Genomic DNA, 17,810 nt, shown 5'->3' with positions numbered 1-17,810 from the left:
AGGTCATCAATCTTTTTAGCAGCGTTCATTTCTTAACTTCCTATCGCTTATTTTCTTTCTTTACATTTATTATTATTCCTTCTGTTGTTGGGTTTGCAATATCAAGAACTAGGAAACCAAGATGTAGAGAACAAAAATGCCTGATGCAGCAAAATAGCTTGCTAGTTTCTGAGAGTGTGATCATTTCTATGCTTTTTTTTAATCAAAATGACAAATTTTTCAAAGAAAGTGCTCTTTAATTTGTTCCCATGTGCCAAGTTGTGAGTATATCTGTGTATATTGCTTTTACAATATGTTGTTGCATTGCATGGAATCCTAGCAGGCATTTTAAATATCCCACCACTCATATGCAATCTGCAACAAAGACATGTTTTTGGGAAACATCAGACTGCCGCTTCTGAATGCCATTTGTAACATACTCAGAGATTAAAAATTCTGTCTTCAGTTAACTGAAATGGAGTACTGCCCAATAAGAAAATAAGTGCTAAATAGACAATATAACAATGTAACTGGCAGTGGTTGGCCTCACCAGTTGTTTGTAAGTTCTATTTCTTAGGGAGTTCCCAGAATTTCTATGGGTCAGTTTATGCTTAATGTCAGTGAGAAGCCTAATAATATATGACCAGTCCAGGGAATATTAGACATACGAGTGAATGTTGTTTATGACAAATTAATGTTCATTTGGGACTTCTTGTGGTTTCTGGTGCTGGGCGTGTTGAGGAATCTGTTGCCCCATGAAAGCACAGCATCATCTGGATGGAGTAGCTTTTATATCATCAAGTGTTGAGGACAGATTTATGTCTCTTCTGCAGCTGAAAGATTTATCTCTCTGATTTTCCTAGTTTGGCTCCTCTTGGATCAAAATATTTTTTTTCACAATTGCTTTAAGTCATGTACAAAGTCATACAAAAAAAATGTATTTAAAAACTCTCAAGCCATAAATCTTACTAGCATACCAACCTATACTTGTCTTTCATTCACTGCTGAAAAAGCATCAGTGCAATTACAATTATATCTAGAAAACGATTAGTAAAAATTGTCTTTTTGTTTCTAGATCTTATTGTGAAATTACTCGTTTCAAGATACTGTACAGTTCTTTGTGCGGAGAATGGGGTTGGGATAGTCAGATGTGATATTGTCATTTGTTTACTTAAAAGCTAACAGAATTTTCTGTGGTTGATACTTAAGCACTCTTGCAGTTGAGTAGGCATTCTGACCCACACAGTATCATCAGCAGCAGTTGTGTCAAAACCTGGCTTGCTTAAATCAGTGTGTGTCATGTCTGTGTTGGATGACAGAAATCAATTTGTAGTTAAGACATGCCTGCAATTGAATCCATGTGTGTTCTTCCAGTGCTCCTTATTTGGTTCTAAAAGTAATTTCTACAGATAATCACTCGCTGTTTCCCTGAACAGCATGTTTTATATACAAATGAGACAGAAATCACAGCAATACTAACATTCTGTAAAACAGTGAAAGATACTAAATTGTGATGTTGCATAAAGAAAGATAAATGAGCAAGAGAGTATATGAGCTTACTTCACACATTTTATGTTACTTGCTATAAAATGCTTAAATACTCTGAGCTGTGATGGGGCATCCTTTGCATTCGGTCCTTAGTCCAAATATAATTCTTTTGCTGCTAAAATGTGCTTATCATCTGTTTCTAGGATGTTTAAGCAAAAATAAAATAATTCAATGGTGATTTTGATAAAAATCAAACCCTGGAAAATTGTTAGGTTTTCAAGTTTCCTTTTTTCCTGGTCTATGTCAAAGTAATAGCAGTGAGAGTGAAAGGAAGAATCTGTTGCTGTAAGACAAATGTTTCTTGTTTTCATGGAAGTACTAGAAAGAGTAGTTTGGATTTTGAAATGCAAACTATACACTTTTTTTTAACACTACAGACATGTGTTGACTGGGTCCACTGAGGAGATTTCTTCTAAGGCACATTTAGAACAGTTTGTATCTGTCTACGATTCCTTGAGACTTTCTCCAGGGGATGTAGACACAGAATATGGGAAGAGGTACCCATAGTTGTTCAGTGGAAACCTTGTTAATCCAAAAGTAACTGAAGAAGGTGCTGTTTGCTTTTAATGTGCAAGTCCGAGGGAGTCTTTCCATTACAGTTTTTGGTTTGATCCCTTTTTGTGCCCTTAGTTGTGCTTCCAAGCTGAAATCACTGAGCTTTTTCCAGGCTCTGTCTCAGTCCTTCAAAAAGTGCGTGTCTACTCTCACCTCTTCGCCCCAAAGTAACTCCTGGCAGAAGGAGGGTAATGTGTCTTTTACTTCTGGTCTCTGTGTCCCAGCACAGCAATTGTTCAAGATCATCAGGTCTTCAATAACAGCTATTCAATAAATGGACAGAATATGTTGTTTGAAAGGCATTAGTACACAGAAAGCACCAAAGGTGGCTTTCAGCATCCAATTTAGAAGTTTTGTGATATTTTCACCTCAAACCCACAAAACGCTGCTGGGTTTCTAGCATTAGCATAAGCATTTTTACCTGCTAGTATCACCATTTTGAAATAAATTCCTACTTGCTTCATACTTTAATTGGCAAGATAAAATTGTAGTAATTAGAACAGTGCTGTATTTTGTTATTTAAGGATGCACTAGAAGCATCTTTCAAGGCTGAATTAAGCCCAGACCCTTGTTCTCTAACATCTGTGGCAAGTGCTTGTGGGCTGCCCTTAACAGGCCAGAGATGGATATGTGTGATTCTCCAAATGTGCTGCTGCAGTCGTTAATTTGTCTTTGGAAACAGCGCAGTGAGATTTCTTTTCTGGTCAGTGTAGTGATTGACAAGACAGATACATAGCCAGTGTCAGCAGGTGAATTGCAGAGCTGGGAGATGTTGGAGGACAGAGCAGTGCAATACATCAGTGTGGTTTCTGGCTTGCAGAAAAAAGTTGTTTGGGGAGCAGTAAGCCTGCAGTATATTTTGGCTTAGTTTGGTAACTGAATAGTTACCAAATATAAAATAAAAGTACCATGGTATTTGCCAGATGACTTAGCAAGTAATTACACAGATAGACATTACAATTAGAAGCTTAATAGTGGGGGGAGTGATTAAACAAAAGCAGTGGCTGACCTGTAAGTCAAGACAGGCAAGGCGAAGGAGTAGACCTCCTACTGGAAGTTTATTTGAGAACCATTGAATATATCTTTGAATATTCAGTGAATTTTTGATGATCATTGGCTTTTGTTTCCTTCAATCTACATTAATATTTTTCATGACAGCTTATTTGGGGCAGTGTAACCCAGTCAAAATACTGAACTCTTATGCATAATATATATATATATATATATATATATATTTACTGGTATAATCTCCAGGGCCCTTTTGCAACTTAGGTGACTGTCAAATGCTACTGATTAGAATTTACTATCATCGTACCCTTCCTTCTTTCCTTGGGCACATCGCCCCATCGTGACGTTGTTTTGTATTTTTTGAGCCCTCCAATTTTAATGAAGGTTTTGAACCTTGACAGATAGAAGCCACATTCAGAATATTTCTCAAATATTTTGTCTGCAGCATTGGAAGTATTTTTCAAACAGCATGTGAGCCATGATGTGAATTTAATGGATTTTTTTTTTCATCATATTTGCTGTCATCTGTATGGAAAAAAACTACACTGTTTGTCAGATTTAGGTCCTTTTGACCCACTTCATTCATCTCTAGTTCACTCGATGGTATTAGTTATAGTCAGAGAACAGACATGACTTTTAAATGTGTTAGTAAGTGTTGCATGAATTGAAAATCACCTAGTAATTTCATCTAGTTCCTTAAAAAATGATATTTGAAGGTGCTAAGAATCGGAAATACTCTGTTACACTCGGAGAGGGACTCCTGTAACAAAATTTGAATGGGAAATTACTTCAGATAATGTTGTTAAGGCTTGATTTCTTTATAAATAAGCAGCCAGCCATAACAAATTATTTTCAAGTTCTATTGTTTCAGTATATACAATTGCAAGAAGGAAACAGAATGTTCTCTGTGTTTTTTTGGTATTGATGTTTAGCCTCATGTGTTTACTGAGGTTAGCTTTAAAGAACTACTTTTACAATTTTTTACAACCTGTTCTTGAACTAGTCTCTTTTACATACATTGCAGTCTGTCTAGCTTTCAGCAGTGTTCATCTTCTTTATGGTGTTTGTGAAGTATGCTGTGCTTAGCTGACTATACGATACAAGTTTTTGTGTGTATTTGACCAAACTTTTGTTATTGCCACTGTGTACTGTCTATTCCTTAGCTTTTTTTTTTCATCAGTAGTAGTTTATTTACCCATACATCTGTCTAATGTTCCTTAGAAGGTTCCTCCAAATAAGAACACGTACAGCTGATATAAGTTGGCTTCACTCAAGAGTTCTTTCTTCTTTGTAACACCATAACATATATTTTAGGAATTTGGTTATACCAGACTAATATGCTTCACTTATCTGGTACTCAGTGAGGGTTGGTTACTCATCTCTATCATTTCAAGTGGAAAAACACTTTTCTTTTTGTCTTGATTCTCGAGATCTCCTAGGCTTATCATTTAAATCACCAGTCATCCATTTTTATCCTCAAGTAAAGTGACCTTTCTGCTTGGAAAGACATAAGTGAATCTGGAAGCTAAAAAATGCTATTAAGTAGCTGCAGAAGTCGTTGCCTGTACTTATCAAGTGTGGGGGAAATTCTAATTCTGCCTGTCTTTCAGATGATTTTTTGTAGCTACTGAATTTTGGACACTAGTGTCAGATTTTAATGTTCAGTCTTATCCCCGCTTTGACGATTCTCTCTTTTTTAGAATCATAGAATCACCAAGATTGGAAAAGACCTAAAAGATCACCCAGTCCAACCGTTCACCTATTCCCAATAGCTCCCACTAAACCATGTCCCTCAACACAACATCCAGCCTTTCCTTGAACACCCCCAGGCTCGGTGACTCCACCACCTCCCTGGGCAGTCCATTCCAGTGCCTGACCACCCTTTTGTAAAGTACCACCCTAAAGAATCAAGCGTTAAAAGCTTAAATGTATTTGCTTATTCTAAAAGGCAAAGCAGAGACGTGATTTTTTTTTTCTAGGTACGTTTTTCCCAATTGCCTTAAAAAAGCATGAAAATGAATTAGGTAGCTGTCCTCCATGTAATTCCTAGTCTGCAAAACCAGAGCCAGATGAGTCTATTTCGCTGAACAGTTTCCCATCTTTATTGAGCTGCATATAGGGCATTTTGGCACAGTGAACATTTTTTTAAAAAATACTAAATCCAGTTTAGTCATTTGTAGTCTGTTTCTAACAACTAGCAGACAGTTTCTGCATTGAAAGGTGCCCCATTTATAATAATAATTTGAATAAAAGTTTTTCTAAGAAACTCTCAGTTTTTGCTGTACCTATTACTGAATGTTTGGCTTGGTGCTCTTTTCTGAAGAGAAGGGTATTTTTTTCAAGTTCCGTGAAGTTTTGGCCAACATTCTTGGCCACTGACTGTGCTTAGTTTTATCTAGCTTGGCCTTGCTGGCTTTAGTCACATGCTGTGTCCAATGGATATTTAATATAAAATTCAGAAGTAGTCTGTGTTAGTGGATCCCAAAACCAGGACACCTTTCTTTCCCCACCTTCAGTCTCTGTTCGCTGGAGCCTGCAGCCCATCCTGGTTAATGCACTCTAATGGCAGTGTGGTTACTACCAGATTTCTCCATGTGGTGGAGAACAGGTGGAGAGCATCTACATGTCCTGTGGCATTGTGGTTAGAGCCTTGTCCTGCTGGGTGGTAATTGAGTTTCCTTGTTTTATAAACCAGATCATTCTTTAGGACTTCTAAAAAGGAAGGTTAAGAGAGGGAGGCTCTGTTCTTTGTAAAATTTGTTTACGCCCGGAGTTTCCACTCAGCCTAGGAAAGGACACATACAAATGAATGCTTTTCCTCTGATCTCTGATAGTACCTGTGAGCAGTGTGAAGCTGGTATTGATTTAATGAAATCACTCACAACAAATGTATTTGAAGAATTCACTAGTCTTTTGGATTAAAGGAAGGGTTATTATTAGGCCTTTGTTAATATTAGAAAACTACCAGGCAGTTCTTTATATTAAGTATCTTCAGCTAGGTAGATTATCAGGATGGACGGAGCAGTGAAGCGATATGAGGGAGCACTGAGGAACAGCATGCTATGTGTGGGCAGCTTTGCCCTTTGCCTCAGCTGTGCCTGGTTCTGTCTGTTATTGCTGGTACTTTTCAAATATGAAGATTCAGCAGTTTTTCGTCCACGTTTTTTGCTTTCTTTTTTTTTTTTTAATTATTTTTCCTGTGAAGGAAAACAGAGCTATGTTCCAACGATCAAAAGAAAATATTATGCAATGAAGAGAAACCCAAGACACTTAATAAAATTTTTCATAATATAAAAAGCACTGTAAACACTAATGAAGTTTTGGCTTGCCAACCAACATGTTGCAGTTTTTGGACGTAGAGGTGCTGGAGATCTTTGGAACTTTGTCTGAGAAGTCCAGTAAATATAAATCAATTACAGTATCATCTCTAATCATTATACAAACAGACTTCAGATTTTGATTCTCTTCTCACAAGTCCTGAAGCATCATTTTGAGAGGAAAATGAAAGAAATCAGAGAACATTTATTCCCTACATATACTGATTTGCAGTCTTTAACCATAATTTAAGATCTGAAGAAATCAATGGTACAAACAAGAGCATAGTCTGAGTTAAGCTGTTACACATAGTCTCATACTATGCTTTGCTCTCCAGTCTCCTACCACAAGTGTCTAGTGGAATAGACTGGTAGTTCTCTTGTGACATTTCTTTGCAGTTCTTGCCTATCGTTGTCTGAGTGCATTACTATGCCTCTTGTTTTCTGTCTTATCAATCTCTTGTTGTTACTGTAAATAATTACTTTAAATATTTTGATGGTTCTGTGTGCTAAATAAATTAGGTCATATGACAATCACTTTTTATGCTATTGATAACTTAAAAAAAAAAAACACCAACACATCCTTTATTTTGCATATTTTTCAATTTTACTAGATTTCACAAGGAGCATCTCTTAACGATCTACAGAAAAAGAAGAGGCGTGCACCTCTTCCACCAACTCAGTCTGCTCCACCTACTCCTGCCATGCCAAATAGGAGGGAAGAGATGGAAGACAAGAGGAAGAGCACAATGGGTAAGAGGCATTCTTTTCTCCTGTGTAATTCCATGCATGTGCTTTTGGCACTTAGTATTCAGAGTTTTCTTAATTCTGTTATGCTGTGAGTTGGGAAAGTTTATAACCTGGGGGGAAAAAAATACATTTATTCTACAGAATGAAAGTCTGGAAATAAGTATTTGTATATTGCCTCTTGTTCTAATGGCACCGTTCAGAGGATTATGGAGTAGTAAAAGCTAGATAATTCTGTGGACAATATGAATGTTTGGTACAAGTTAGATATTCCAAAGCATTTATCCTGGGCCTTTTCTGTGCCTCTAAGGTCATGGTGGTTTTGCTAGTAAAAGGGAAATGAGGAAATAGGCCAGGCAACTCTGTATCCATCTGAAGCCATGGAATTCTACTAGAATTAAGTACAGTCAAGTTTGTTCAGCTTCTCCTACATGTTCCTAAAACTGAAAGACATTTTCTTTTCCTGTAGTCCTCCAAAAGTTTGTTATCGACTCACCATGTTCTGTGAAGTTTTTATTTTGAATGTGTTCCTTGATGTTATTTTAAATTTATTTCTCCTTAGTCTATAGCTAGAAGAAAAGAACTGGTGTTCTTAAAGGTATTCCATATGTAGCTGGAGACAGCAAAGAAGTGTGGTCTTCAGCTGTATGTGACACATTTACTGTCATATAGGAATACTGAAAAATGCTCTCCCAGACCTCTATTGTTATCTGACTGCAAGCTCATTCAGGTCGGTGGGAGCTTTGCCCAAGTGAGGACCCCAAGATTATGCTTTTAGCAAACAAAGTGATTTTACGATGGGTAAAGATATGAGATAATAACCCCACGTATTGGAACTCATTTTTCAGTACATTAGGAGAATCATTCTCTAAGTGCTGTAATGCACTCAGTGCACTTCAGTTCATGCCTTTGACCTCATGTTCCATAAAGTGCCTAAGACATACAGATATGACATCCTGTCATACATAATTGCTTACATTACGAATGCCTCACAGTTTAGAAAGAAACCTCTTGGCTTTGTTCCAACATTTATTTTCAGTAAATGCTTCACATTTAATGCCTCAGCATTTATGCAGCAGCAGGAGTCCATTATCTTGTGACATGCTCAACTCCATTGACATCTCTTATTTAAGCCCCCCAAGGGGAATGTTATGTCTGTGCTATATAATACAGGAGTTTTCAGCAAATAGTCTTAACTATTGCTGATGTCACAGCCTGACACTTCTCACATCTTGCCCTATTGCAAGTTGATGATTGATAACGCTTAGTGCTTTAACTTTTTTTTAAGTGTTAAGTTTATTTTGTATCGGTGCTCAGTGTTGCCGCTGAAATAAAGCAGAGCAGAACCACTTCTAGTTGTTCAGTGCTGTGTACGTAAGCGCTTGCTGGCCAGACTGTTGATGTAGGGTTTAGTATCGTTTACTTTAGCAGAGCCTTATTAATTACACCAACAAAGAGCTTATCCCACGGTAGCTCAATCTTCAGTGCTTCTCATTTTCTGCTACTTTCTTGAATGAATACATTTATTAACAAGAAGAAATGTTACAGCAAAGGAAGATTGGTAAAACAGCTTCTCTTTTAGGTCCTTGGGAGAAAACGATGAGAAAGCACAGATGGCTCTGAAAGCAGGAAAGAGAAGCTGTGAAAAAAGCAAGACAGTAGTGAGGGGGAAATGTGCTGTGAGAAATAGGCAGCCTCATGATGAAAAAGGATTAAAGCTACCTGTACTTCTCCCAACTTAGCCTCATGAATCTGAGCAAAAGATCTTATTTAAAATATTCTCAAACAGGCAGATGGGGTGCACTTCAGTATTTAATATTGACTCACTTGCTCTGGTCCCAAAGCATTGTGCTGTTTTCTCATAGCAGTTAAAAAGAGTGCATATTGGCAGCATTTAATTGTGTTGTGAGTCTCTTCAAACTGGTGATTCCTAACTAGTAATCATAATGGCTTAATCTTTTTTCCTCACTCTTGGTGCTACTCCTTTTCTCAACAGCACCAGAGCATGAGCATAAGAGTGCAGTAGCAGTGAGAATGGAGCAGGCAAGAGGTCCGTCACCAGTATCCATTTTTGTCAATGACCAATGTGCAGATGCCTAGGGCAGGGCATGAGGGCAGAGCAAACAGACAGTTGTGTTTCTTCAGCTTGCTTTCAGCATCTGAGCACATTTGAATTGCAGTTGTTCTAGGCCTATGCACTCCAAACCGGCAGCAGCTTTTCAGCACTGCAGCATAGTGCAGTGATGTTTATCTATCTAGTTATTGCGTGTAGGATTGAAATAGGCTCCCAGTCAAAGTTATGAGTGTTTCCTATGATAGCTTAACAGTTTTTTTTTAAGAATGACTTAATCAGCTGCTTCCCCATGGTGACAAAATGATACAAAAACTACCTAGATAAAGAAGAACCTGTCAAGATACCTACTTAAAAATACTGATTTGAGGCATTTTCCTTTCTTCTCTTACAGAGTGAGGAAAATAGTCTCATAAAGTATCCTAGAAGTGAAAAATTCATTCACTTTGATACTTAGGAATAATATAACTTTCTCATGTTTCATTTCCTTGTATAGCTTTTTTTTTTTTTTTTCCCCACTTTTTTTCAGTTACTTTTCACCTTCCTTATTTGGCAAAACACCGATAAATATATCAACTGTTAGTTGTGATGTACATGTATATTTTGGGCCTGGTTCTACTCTCATTGATGTAGGAGTCCAGGCTTTTCCTTCTCCCTTAATTACCTGGGGTTAAATAAGAGCAGAATTGTATCCAGAGGAACTTTGGATATGGGTAAAGGAAAATCAACGCGTGTTATAAAAACAGTAAGCACAGCAGTTATTGTCTTGATGCTGAAGTAACTAGTCAATTGATCCCCTGTAGGTGATGGACGGCAGGTGCCACAAAAGCCTCCTAGGGGCCCCACTCGTGACCCACCCCAGTTAGTGATCCCCCCACCCCCACCTTACCCTCCTCCTGAAAGAGACAGTATGGATCCAGCAGTCTCTTACAGAGAAGCAGATGTTGCAGCACCAACAAAACTGGTACCTAAACGTATGTTTCAAAATATATGTATTTGATTTCATCTCTGATGATTACTCTCAGGGGTAGTTTTTCCAGACTTTCCTCTCTGTACATATGTGTCTGTTTTTTCCCTTTTTTCCAGCCTGTTGTCTTTTGAAATGTCCAATGCAGTGTAACTAATTAATGCAAAGTAAATTAAGCACTTGTTTGCAGGCAGGTTTGCTAGAGATCCTTGGCCATTAACAACATTTTAAAACAACGATCAAAACACTTGAACTCACCCAAGTGGAAGCAAAAATTCACTGCCTTGTATTAATTCTCCGTCTTTGATTTCCTGTGCTAACACTTTTTCTCTCTGCAGAGACAAATTCCTTTGGGAGTCAGTGGGTCTGTGAGTCTAGGTTGAAAACTGCAGGGTGTCTCCCTTCAGGAAAATTAAACCATTTACACGATCTGTATGTTGTTAAAGGCCTTCCTGTCCTATTGGATACATTTTCCTTGATAACTCTGGATACTCTTTTGTGTGCTCTTCCCCTCGAGGTGTAACTGTTATCAGACAAAAATAATAAAATAGTTTCCACATCCTTGGGTATTTGTGAAAAGCATGTTTTCGTTACTTTTTCGTGCTTGTCCATTGACTGTCTTTAATTCTTTGTACATGATCCAAGTCTTTGATCATGTAGTGTATTCCCTGTGGGTTTGACCTGCACACCCGTGGAGATCCTGTAAAGGCAGCAAAGCTCTGCATATTATGGCGTCACATGGACACTTCTTTGAAGGTTAGGAGTCTGTCTCCAAGCCACGGGGTAGAGAAATCCCTCCATTAGCTGCTAATTTGACAAGGATTTTTTTCCAGGGTGCTTTCTTACTGAAATTATTCTACAGGTAGCAGTAACTGACACTTTAATGTTGGTGGTTTTGCTGCTCAGTACCAACTGATCTATGGTGTTGTGTTGCTTTTGTAACTGTGCCAAGGAAATAATGATTGCTGAGTTTTATTGTGGGGAGAGAAAAAAACTGAGGCAATCCATTCTGACAGAAAACCTGACCCTTATTGAGGATTAACTCAAATTCATTTATTTACCAACATATGCACAGAAATCATATCATCCCTAAAATCCTTCTTTGCTAGATACCATCAGCTTGCCTACATTATTCTCTTTATTAAAAATCTGTTGTGACCTTCTTTACATTAATATTTCTACTTCGAGTTTCTACCACTCCAATATTTTGCAATGCTTTCCTGATATACCTTGCTGATCAGATACACTTTAATCAATGCAGCGCTGATATTATCAGCTTGATCATTTGCTCTTAAACAAACACAATATCCTAGCCAAAATGATTTGATTAAGCTTGTACATGGAAACATAATGTGAGCTTTTATTATCCTTGGTTTATTGAGAGCAAAGCCGTAGTGTTTAGTGAATATTTATTTTAGACATGAAGCATCAGTGTTGGAGAGGGACAAGTTTAGCTTTATAATTACACTGTACTCTACATAGATAGAGTTACGCATAGAGATTTACAGGAGAGAAATGTGTGTAGATGTACACATGAGAGTAAGCAGCACACATGATGTATGCTAATTACATTGCCTAATTCAATTCCAAAAGGTGCTTAGATACTGTAGTGACTGAGTGGTAAAGAACAGAGTTTTGCAATGATGGTTTTTATTGCCTGAGAATGCCTCAAGCACTGCAAATAGGACTTTGGCGGTAGATTCAAAGAAGAACAAAGTTTTCAATCTTCCTGACTCTAACCTCAGTAAATGTGTTTTCTCATAGAACAAGGTGGGAAGGAGGATAAGCTACTGATGCCAGATATTGATGAAAGGCATATTTGTTCTGAAAAGACTCTCAAAACAGCTTTCTTTGATGATGATTGTGGTCTCTTTTTGCTGAGTGGGTGACTGTCAGCAGCAGTTTGACAAGATGTGATTCCCATTCAGAAATTATAATTACGTGATCGTGTGGAGTTTAAATTCTTGTTCCTTATGATCTGCCATAGTTTGTGAGGCACTGCCCCACCCGCCGTTCCTTCCCAGCAGACACACAGTTGTCCCATTGTGCTCTGAGAAATCCACGTTGAGGAATTTTCATTTCATAGAGGATGTTGGTAATCGCTCTTCATGGAGTTTTCCAAACTTAGGTAGAGCATAAGTCATTCATGAATAGGGCTTTTGCTAAGATATTTGGGCTTTCTGGCTCTAGTGGTAAGAGTCTTTCCCACAAACAAGAGTGCAATTGTTCCAACTGGATTTTGTTTTTTAATCTTTTTATTCTCATTTCATGGGCTTTCCTGTTAATTTTGGTCTTGTTGACTTTTAGCTGCATGTTGTATGCATGTTTAAAATGATATGTTTATGGGATCCTGTCTTCTTCCTTATCTTACTAATCAGATTTTTCATGGCCTGTGACTGTACAGTTAACTGTGCTTTGGTAATACAGAAATGGAGATTGTCACCTCTTTTGCATGGCTTTGGTTATGTCATATTGTCTGAAAAGTCTCAAAAAACTGGGTAATACCCAGTGCATTTCAAGAATCTGAGTAGAAAGGAGCCTTGTCCCCAAATCTAATTATATTTTCATTATGTCAGTGATGTATTGATGGGTACTATAAGCCACTTGGCAAAAGCTGTGACTATTTCACAATTTGGTCATGTTTCTTCAGTCACCTTGGATATATATGCTGTCTTCCACAGTCAGTAGGGATAGTCTCTTTAGGGTTGGACTTTGTTAAGGCAAAAACAGGTACAGAAAGTCAGAGAAAGAAAACCACACATGGTTCCAAATTAATTGAGAACTGGAGATTGCTGAGTAGGTAGTTTTGTTGGCTTATCGTAATGCAGTGACGCAGAAGGAGTCTTTCAAGTGGCCCAGTCTTTTCTTTCTTACAGATGATCTGTAAAACAGGAAAATTGGTAAGGATGACATTAGGGCTCATACCACCATCATGCCTCATACTTGTCCAGCCTGATCTGAGGAAAAAGAATGAATTTGAATCTCCAATACCTTGTACTTTCTAGAGAATTTAAATTCAGGCCAAGTTAAGCAAAGTTTGTGGACACATTGCTTATCAGTAGGTGTCACATTGTTGGGATTGAGTTAGCTTATACCTGAACCCAGGGAGCCAGTCTCAGAGTATCTGCGGAATTCAGAATTTCAGTGTATGGGCGCACGTAGTGACAGTTCCTTTGGGCATCTGGTTCTTGAAGGTTGCTGAGCATGCTTGCCATTCTGTTGTGTTTCTTACACGGTATTCATTATTTTATTGTTTTACTCTTTTTTTCCCCCAACAGTTTATTGTTGTGCATCATTCCCTTCATACAACAAGCGCGTCTGACAGACCCTCTTCCTATGACCTTCATACCTCTGAACATCCTGTTGCCTCTGCTACCCTGATTCTTCTGTTGCCTTTCTTCCTTCCCTGCTGGAAAAGAACCTTTGTTTTTTCTGACTGAGATTTTGGCTTCCTTTCTTTTTGAACTTTCACATTCTCTTCTAATTACTATTGATTATTTTTGGCTGAGGTTCATTTCATACTCATTTGTGAGATGTATGCTCCAGAACTGAATGCTGTGTTACATAAATCTATATATCAGCCTCAGAAGCATTATCTGTACATTTGTCTGTTCTTTTTTGAAGGATTCTCTTTACTTTGAGTCATGGTTTAATTTGATTTGGTGTTTCAAAGAGTGTGTGGTATGGGGGAAGGGTGTCTCTCAGTACTATCTGAAGATTTCATGAAAACTCCCTAAAAACATTTTTTCTTTTTTTCTATTAGCCTAGGTAAAGCATTTTACATTCTCAAATATATCTTATTTTTCCTTCATTGCATATGTTTTGTTCCTTTGAAACAAAAGTAGAACTGGGCATGGCCTAGTTAAGTTGAAGTGCAGGATTCTTTCTGTATCTTGGCTATCATTCAAGATGCGAAGAAAAAAGGAACTAGAAAGATCTGTCTGATTAAAAGAAGCCTAAATAATACTAAGAATCAGTACCAAATATACTGATTCATAGGCTTTACGTGTGCTTTCATCCTGGTGCTTAGTATGATTAATTTTATCTTGATGTTGGAGTCATTCTATGGCACTCAAGGTGTGTGTTCTATTTCTGTAACAAACGATGCAAATGCTCTTTGCTCAAGATAAATCTCGTTCCATGACTCTCCTTTTTACAGTTGTAATAGGAATATTCAGTGAGTTATAATTAAAATATCAGCTACAGGAATGTACTTACCAAAAATTTATTTGCACTGAAGAAATTTCTTCGTGTGAGTGGCCCATAAGGCATGTATTTTTAATCATTTTGAATTATAAACATACATTTTATGAGTTGCAATGGTGTACACACCCAGAACTGTTCTGACCTCACATGTGCCATGATTTAAGACACTTACGCTTCTTAAATTAGTGAGTTGCAATACAGAAGTCTAATTTAAATGATGAAAAATTATTGTTTTACCCTCAAGCAAACAATCATGTTCATCTTGAATCCTTTCCAGGTAGGCAAAATGGAGAATAACAAAACAAAGCATTCCTACATGTGAAACATGACTAGAAAGGGTTTTGATGCCTTTTAATACAAATATGACATGCAGTTAATAAGTTTTAAGTGATGCCTAAGAATATATATTTAATACCCTAAGGTATTCTAATAAAAGTGGAGTGGAATTGATCTGTCTATGCTGCCAGGTACTTTGTTATAGTTTCTTAAGACAAGACAATAGTTTAATTGTACGTCTTCTCAAAAAAAAAAAAAAAAAAAAAAAAAAAAAAGTGGATATACACAATGTGAAAATTAAGAGCCTAATTTACCTATTCTTATTACTGTATTTACATCCCATTTGTAACTCCACAGAGTTACATGCCCCATGGAGTTAAGACTAGAATATGAACAGAATAATGAAGTGGTAAAACAAAGGGGTTTGTATTGAGTACAGTGTGAAAGTGCAGTATGCTGTAAAAGCAGTCCTTTGCATTTACACGAGTTCAGCTTATTGGAAGGTCAACTTTTTAACTAAGTCACAGTTTTGGTGAAAAGGTTTCCTTGCCATGAAAGAATGCAGCCATAATCCTCACCACCTATCTGGTAAATTTGCTTTAAAAAGCTGTTTCCAGATGGTCTGCTTGAATTTGAAAGTGCTATGGGTAAAAACTCAGAAATTCGTTGCCCATCCTTAATTTATTTCATTTTTGTATTAAAATGCCAAATTTGCCTCTTTTGCCTTTTTTTTCCCCGTCTTTGTAGAAATTTGCGTTTTCCATGAAATTTCTGTGTAAAATTGTGATGACCAGTTCTAACTGCTAGCTCTGAATTTAAGAAAAACTTAACTTTAAGAAGAATTGAATTTTTTTAAAAAAAGAACAAAAACATAAGTTCTTCCTTGTTCTTGCTCACTCTTCGTTTCTTCAAGTTTTAGAAATGCCAGGTACATACATATGGTATTAAATGGTAAAAAAAGAAAAAAGAAAAGCTGTATCTTTACAAGAAATCATCTTAGTTATAAGCAGTTGTGCTCATGCTCCAACATTAGCATGTTTAAAACCTCCCATTATTATATACAGTGTGGGAATGAACTTCCAATGGCACTCATTATATCCAAATCTATTCAATGAAAGCGCATAGATAAGCTATTTCATGACTGTTAATTCATTAATAATGTGTGTATGAGGGGGTAGAGCATTCAAGCAAAGTGAGACCATGGGAACATGAACTTGATGGAAGTTTGGTTTGCAAGCACCAGCTCGGCACTGAGGTGCGCTCAGGGAATCCCTCCTTGCGCCGTGCCTTACCCAGGGTTTCTGAAGCCACCTCAGTTCTGCTCCTGGAAATGAATGAGTATGTTTGTTATTTTCAGTGACTGGAAGAAGCGACGGTTTAGTTCAGTTTGATTGAGTCTTAAGGTAGCAGAGATATAAATGTGCATTGGCATAGTTTTATGCCTTTCATTTTATCTACAGAGACAAGAGAAGTGTAACGAGAATGAGATGGAGAAGATGATAATAAATTGACTGCTATGCTAGACCTCTCCATCAAAATGGTCTTACCAGAGTTAGTAAGAAATTTAAGTTATTCATCACTTTTTTGCACTACCAAACAGCATTGCTGAAAGACTGTACTTCAGGGAGGAATACTTTTCTATCTGGGATGAAAGAAAGAAAGAAAACACAAAAACCCCTAACAGCTGGGAAGTGTTTGAGTGTGGTAAGTAAATGCAGTGTTAGCATATGGATCAAAATAACTTGCAGTTTTATGACTCTGGTGGCTGTGACATTCAGTCCCTTTATGAAATAAGGACAGATGTATGATTAATGATTACTACCATTTTGATGCATGATAAATGTCCTCATCCTCTACAAATCCTGTGAGTTATTAACAGATTAGGCTTCTTGGCGGACAGATTTTACTGACCAGACATTTCAAACTTTTTTATTTTATGTTGACCACCAGAGGGAGCCAGCGTTGTCAAATATCTGCAATAAGTTGCAAGTAAGGATAATGCTAAAGGTGAACGTTAAACTATAAGTATCATCACATTTATGCAAATAATTTCAGCCTTTAAGAAACTCATAAACATAAATGGAGTTTACAGAGTTCTTTTGTTCATTAACTAAAAATAAAAGTAGTTTTTCTGTTATTTTAATCAATTTAATCACGAATTTGAAACCAAATCGTATTTGCATATGATGCTATTGTGATGGCATTTTCCAGACATGACCTCAAAATTTAACTCTAGGTGTGTTTGCAAAGGGTGTTGGCATGTTTTGTTACTTATTACAGTGCAGATATTGCCTGTGTATTTATTGTAGCCTGTGCCCAAGGTGTGGAAATCAGTGCATATAGTGATGTATGTGCTGAAGAGCAAGTACATAGGAGTTGGCCACATTGAGTGTAGATCTAAAAGGATGTGTTCTATGAGGAATGCTTATCAGCATGAGTTGTAGCATTTCAAAGGTGTGTGTAGATGGTTCTAGTGTCCATCCTCTTCCACAGTCAAGTGACTTCGTTACCAGCAATTCAGTCATTCAGTCATCTTCCAACCAAAGATTCAGAGACTCTCCCAGCACCCTTAAATATTTTTCTACATGAAATTCTGTCTTTTTTTATGACTTATCTTTGAGGATTGAAATGTATGCTGTCTTTTGCGCTGAGCAACTGGAATTTTTTCTTTTCCAGCAACAGAGCTGCAGAATACTAAGCTTTGAATTAATTCCATTTTTATCTGTAGAAAATATGCTCTATCTGTTCATAACTGAAACTTATTCTGAGTGAGGTGGGGAGAGAATATTTTAAATATATCTGTGAAAGGAGAAATTATGTCTTTTTTTGTTCAGTTTTTATAGAGGGTTATTTGTAGCTGGCTGTGGGGTCTAACGTACTCAAATAGGTGGTGAGGAGAGTGAAAGGCAGATAGATCATCCGGTCAAAATGATGTGGTAGATTGCAAAGGCTTGTGATGCATTTATTTATTAAACATGGCCATGCAGTCTATCATATGCCCATCATCTGTCCCTGTATTCTGCATATTTAAAGTCCGCACTGTGGGTGTGATTCTTACATGCTCATTCTTTGCATTTAAGCCCTCCTTTCAGTTCCATCGCAGTATAAAGTGCCTCAGTGTGAGAGTTGTTCTCAGCGT

At 37.3% G+C, this 17,810-nt stretch overlaps 1 protein-coding gene across 6 annotated transcripts in view; it reads left to right on the top strand.

The window, feature by feature from the left end:
• COBL (cordon-bleu WH2 repeat protein) overlaps positions 1-17,810 on the top strand; it is a 150,729-nt gene that overhangs the window by 93,606 nt on the left and 39,313 nt on the right. For 5 of the 6 annotated variants that reach the window (XM_042868795.1, XM_042868797.1, XM_042868793.1 and 2 more), the window contains 2 exons: positions 7,019-7,157; positions 10,026-10,196. In XM_042868795.1, coding sequence (XP_042724729.1) covers positions 7,019-7,157; positions 10,026-10,196 — 310 coding nt within the window. The remainder of the gene's footprint in view (positions 1-7,018; positions 7,158-10,025; positions 10,197-17,810) is intronic. The other variant, XM_042868798.1, reaches the window with a different exon arrangement.

This window comes from Lagopus leucura, unplaced genomic scaffold (assembly GCF_019238085.1).
Source record: "Lagopus leucura isolate 7727_CA_CO unplaced genomic scaffold, USGS_WTPT01 Super-Scaffold_100002, whole genome shotgun sequence".
Lineage (NCBI taxonomy): Eukaryota > Metazoa > Chordata > Aves > Galliformes > Phasianidae > Lagopus > Lagopus leucura.
Note: the sequence above shows the minus strand (reverse complement) of the source record. Positions and strands in the feature narration are given on the sequence as shown.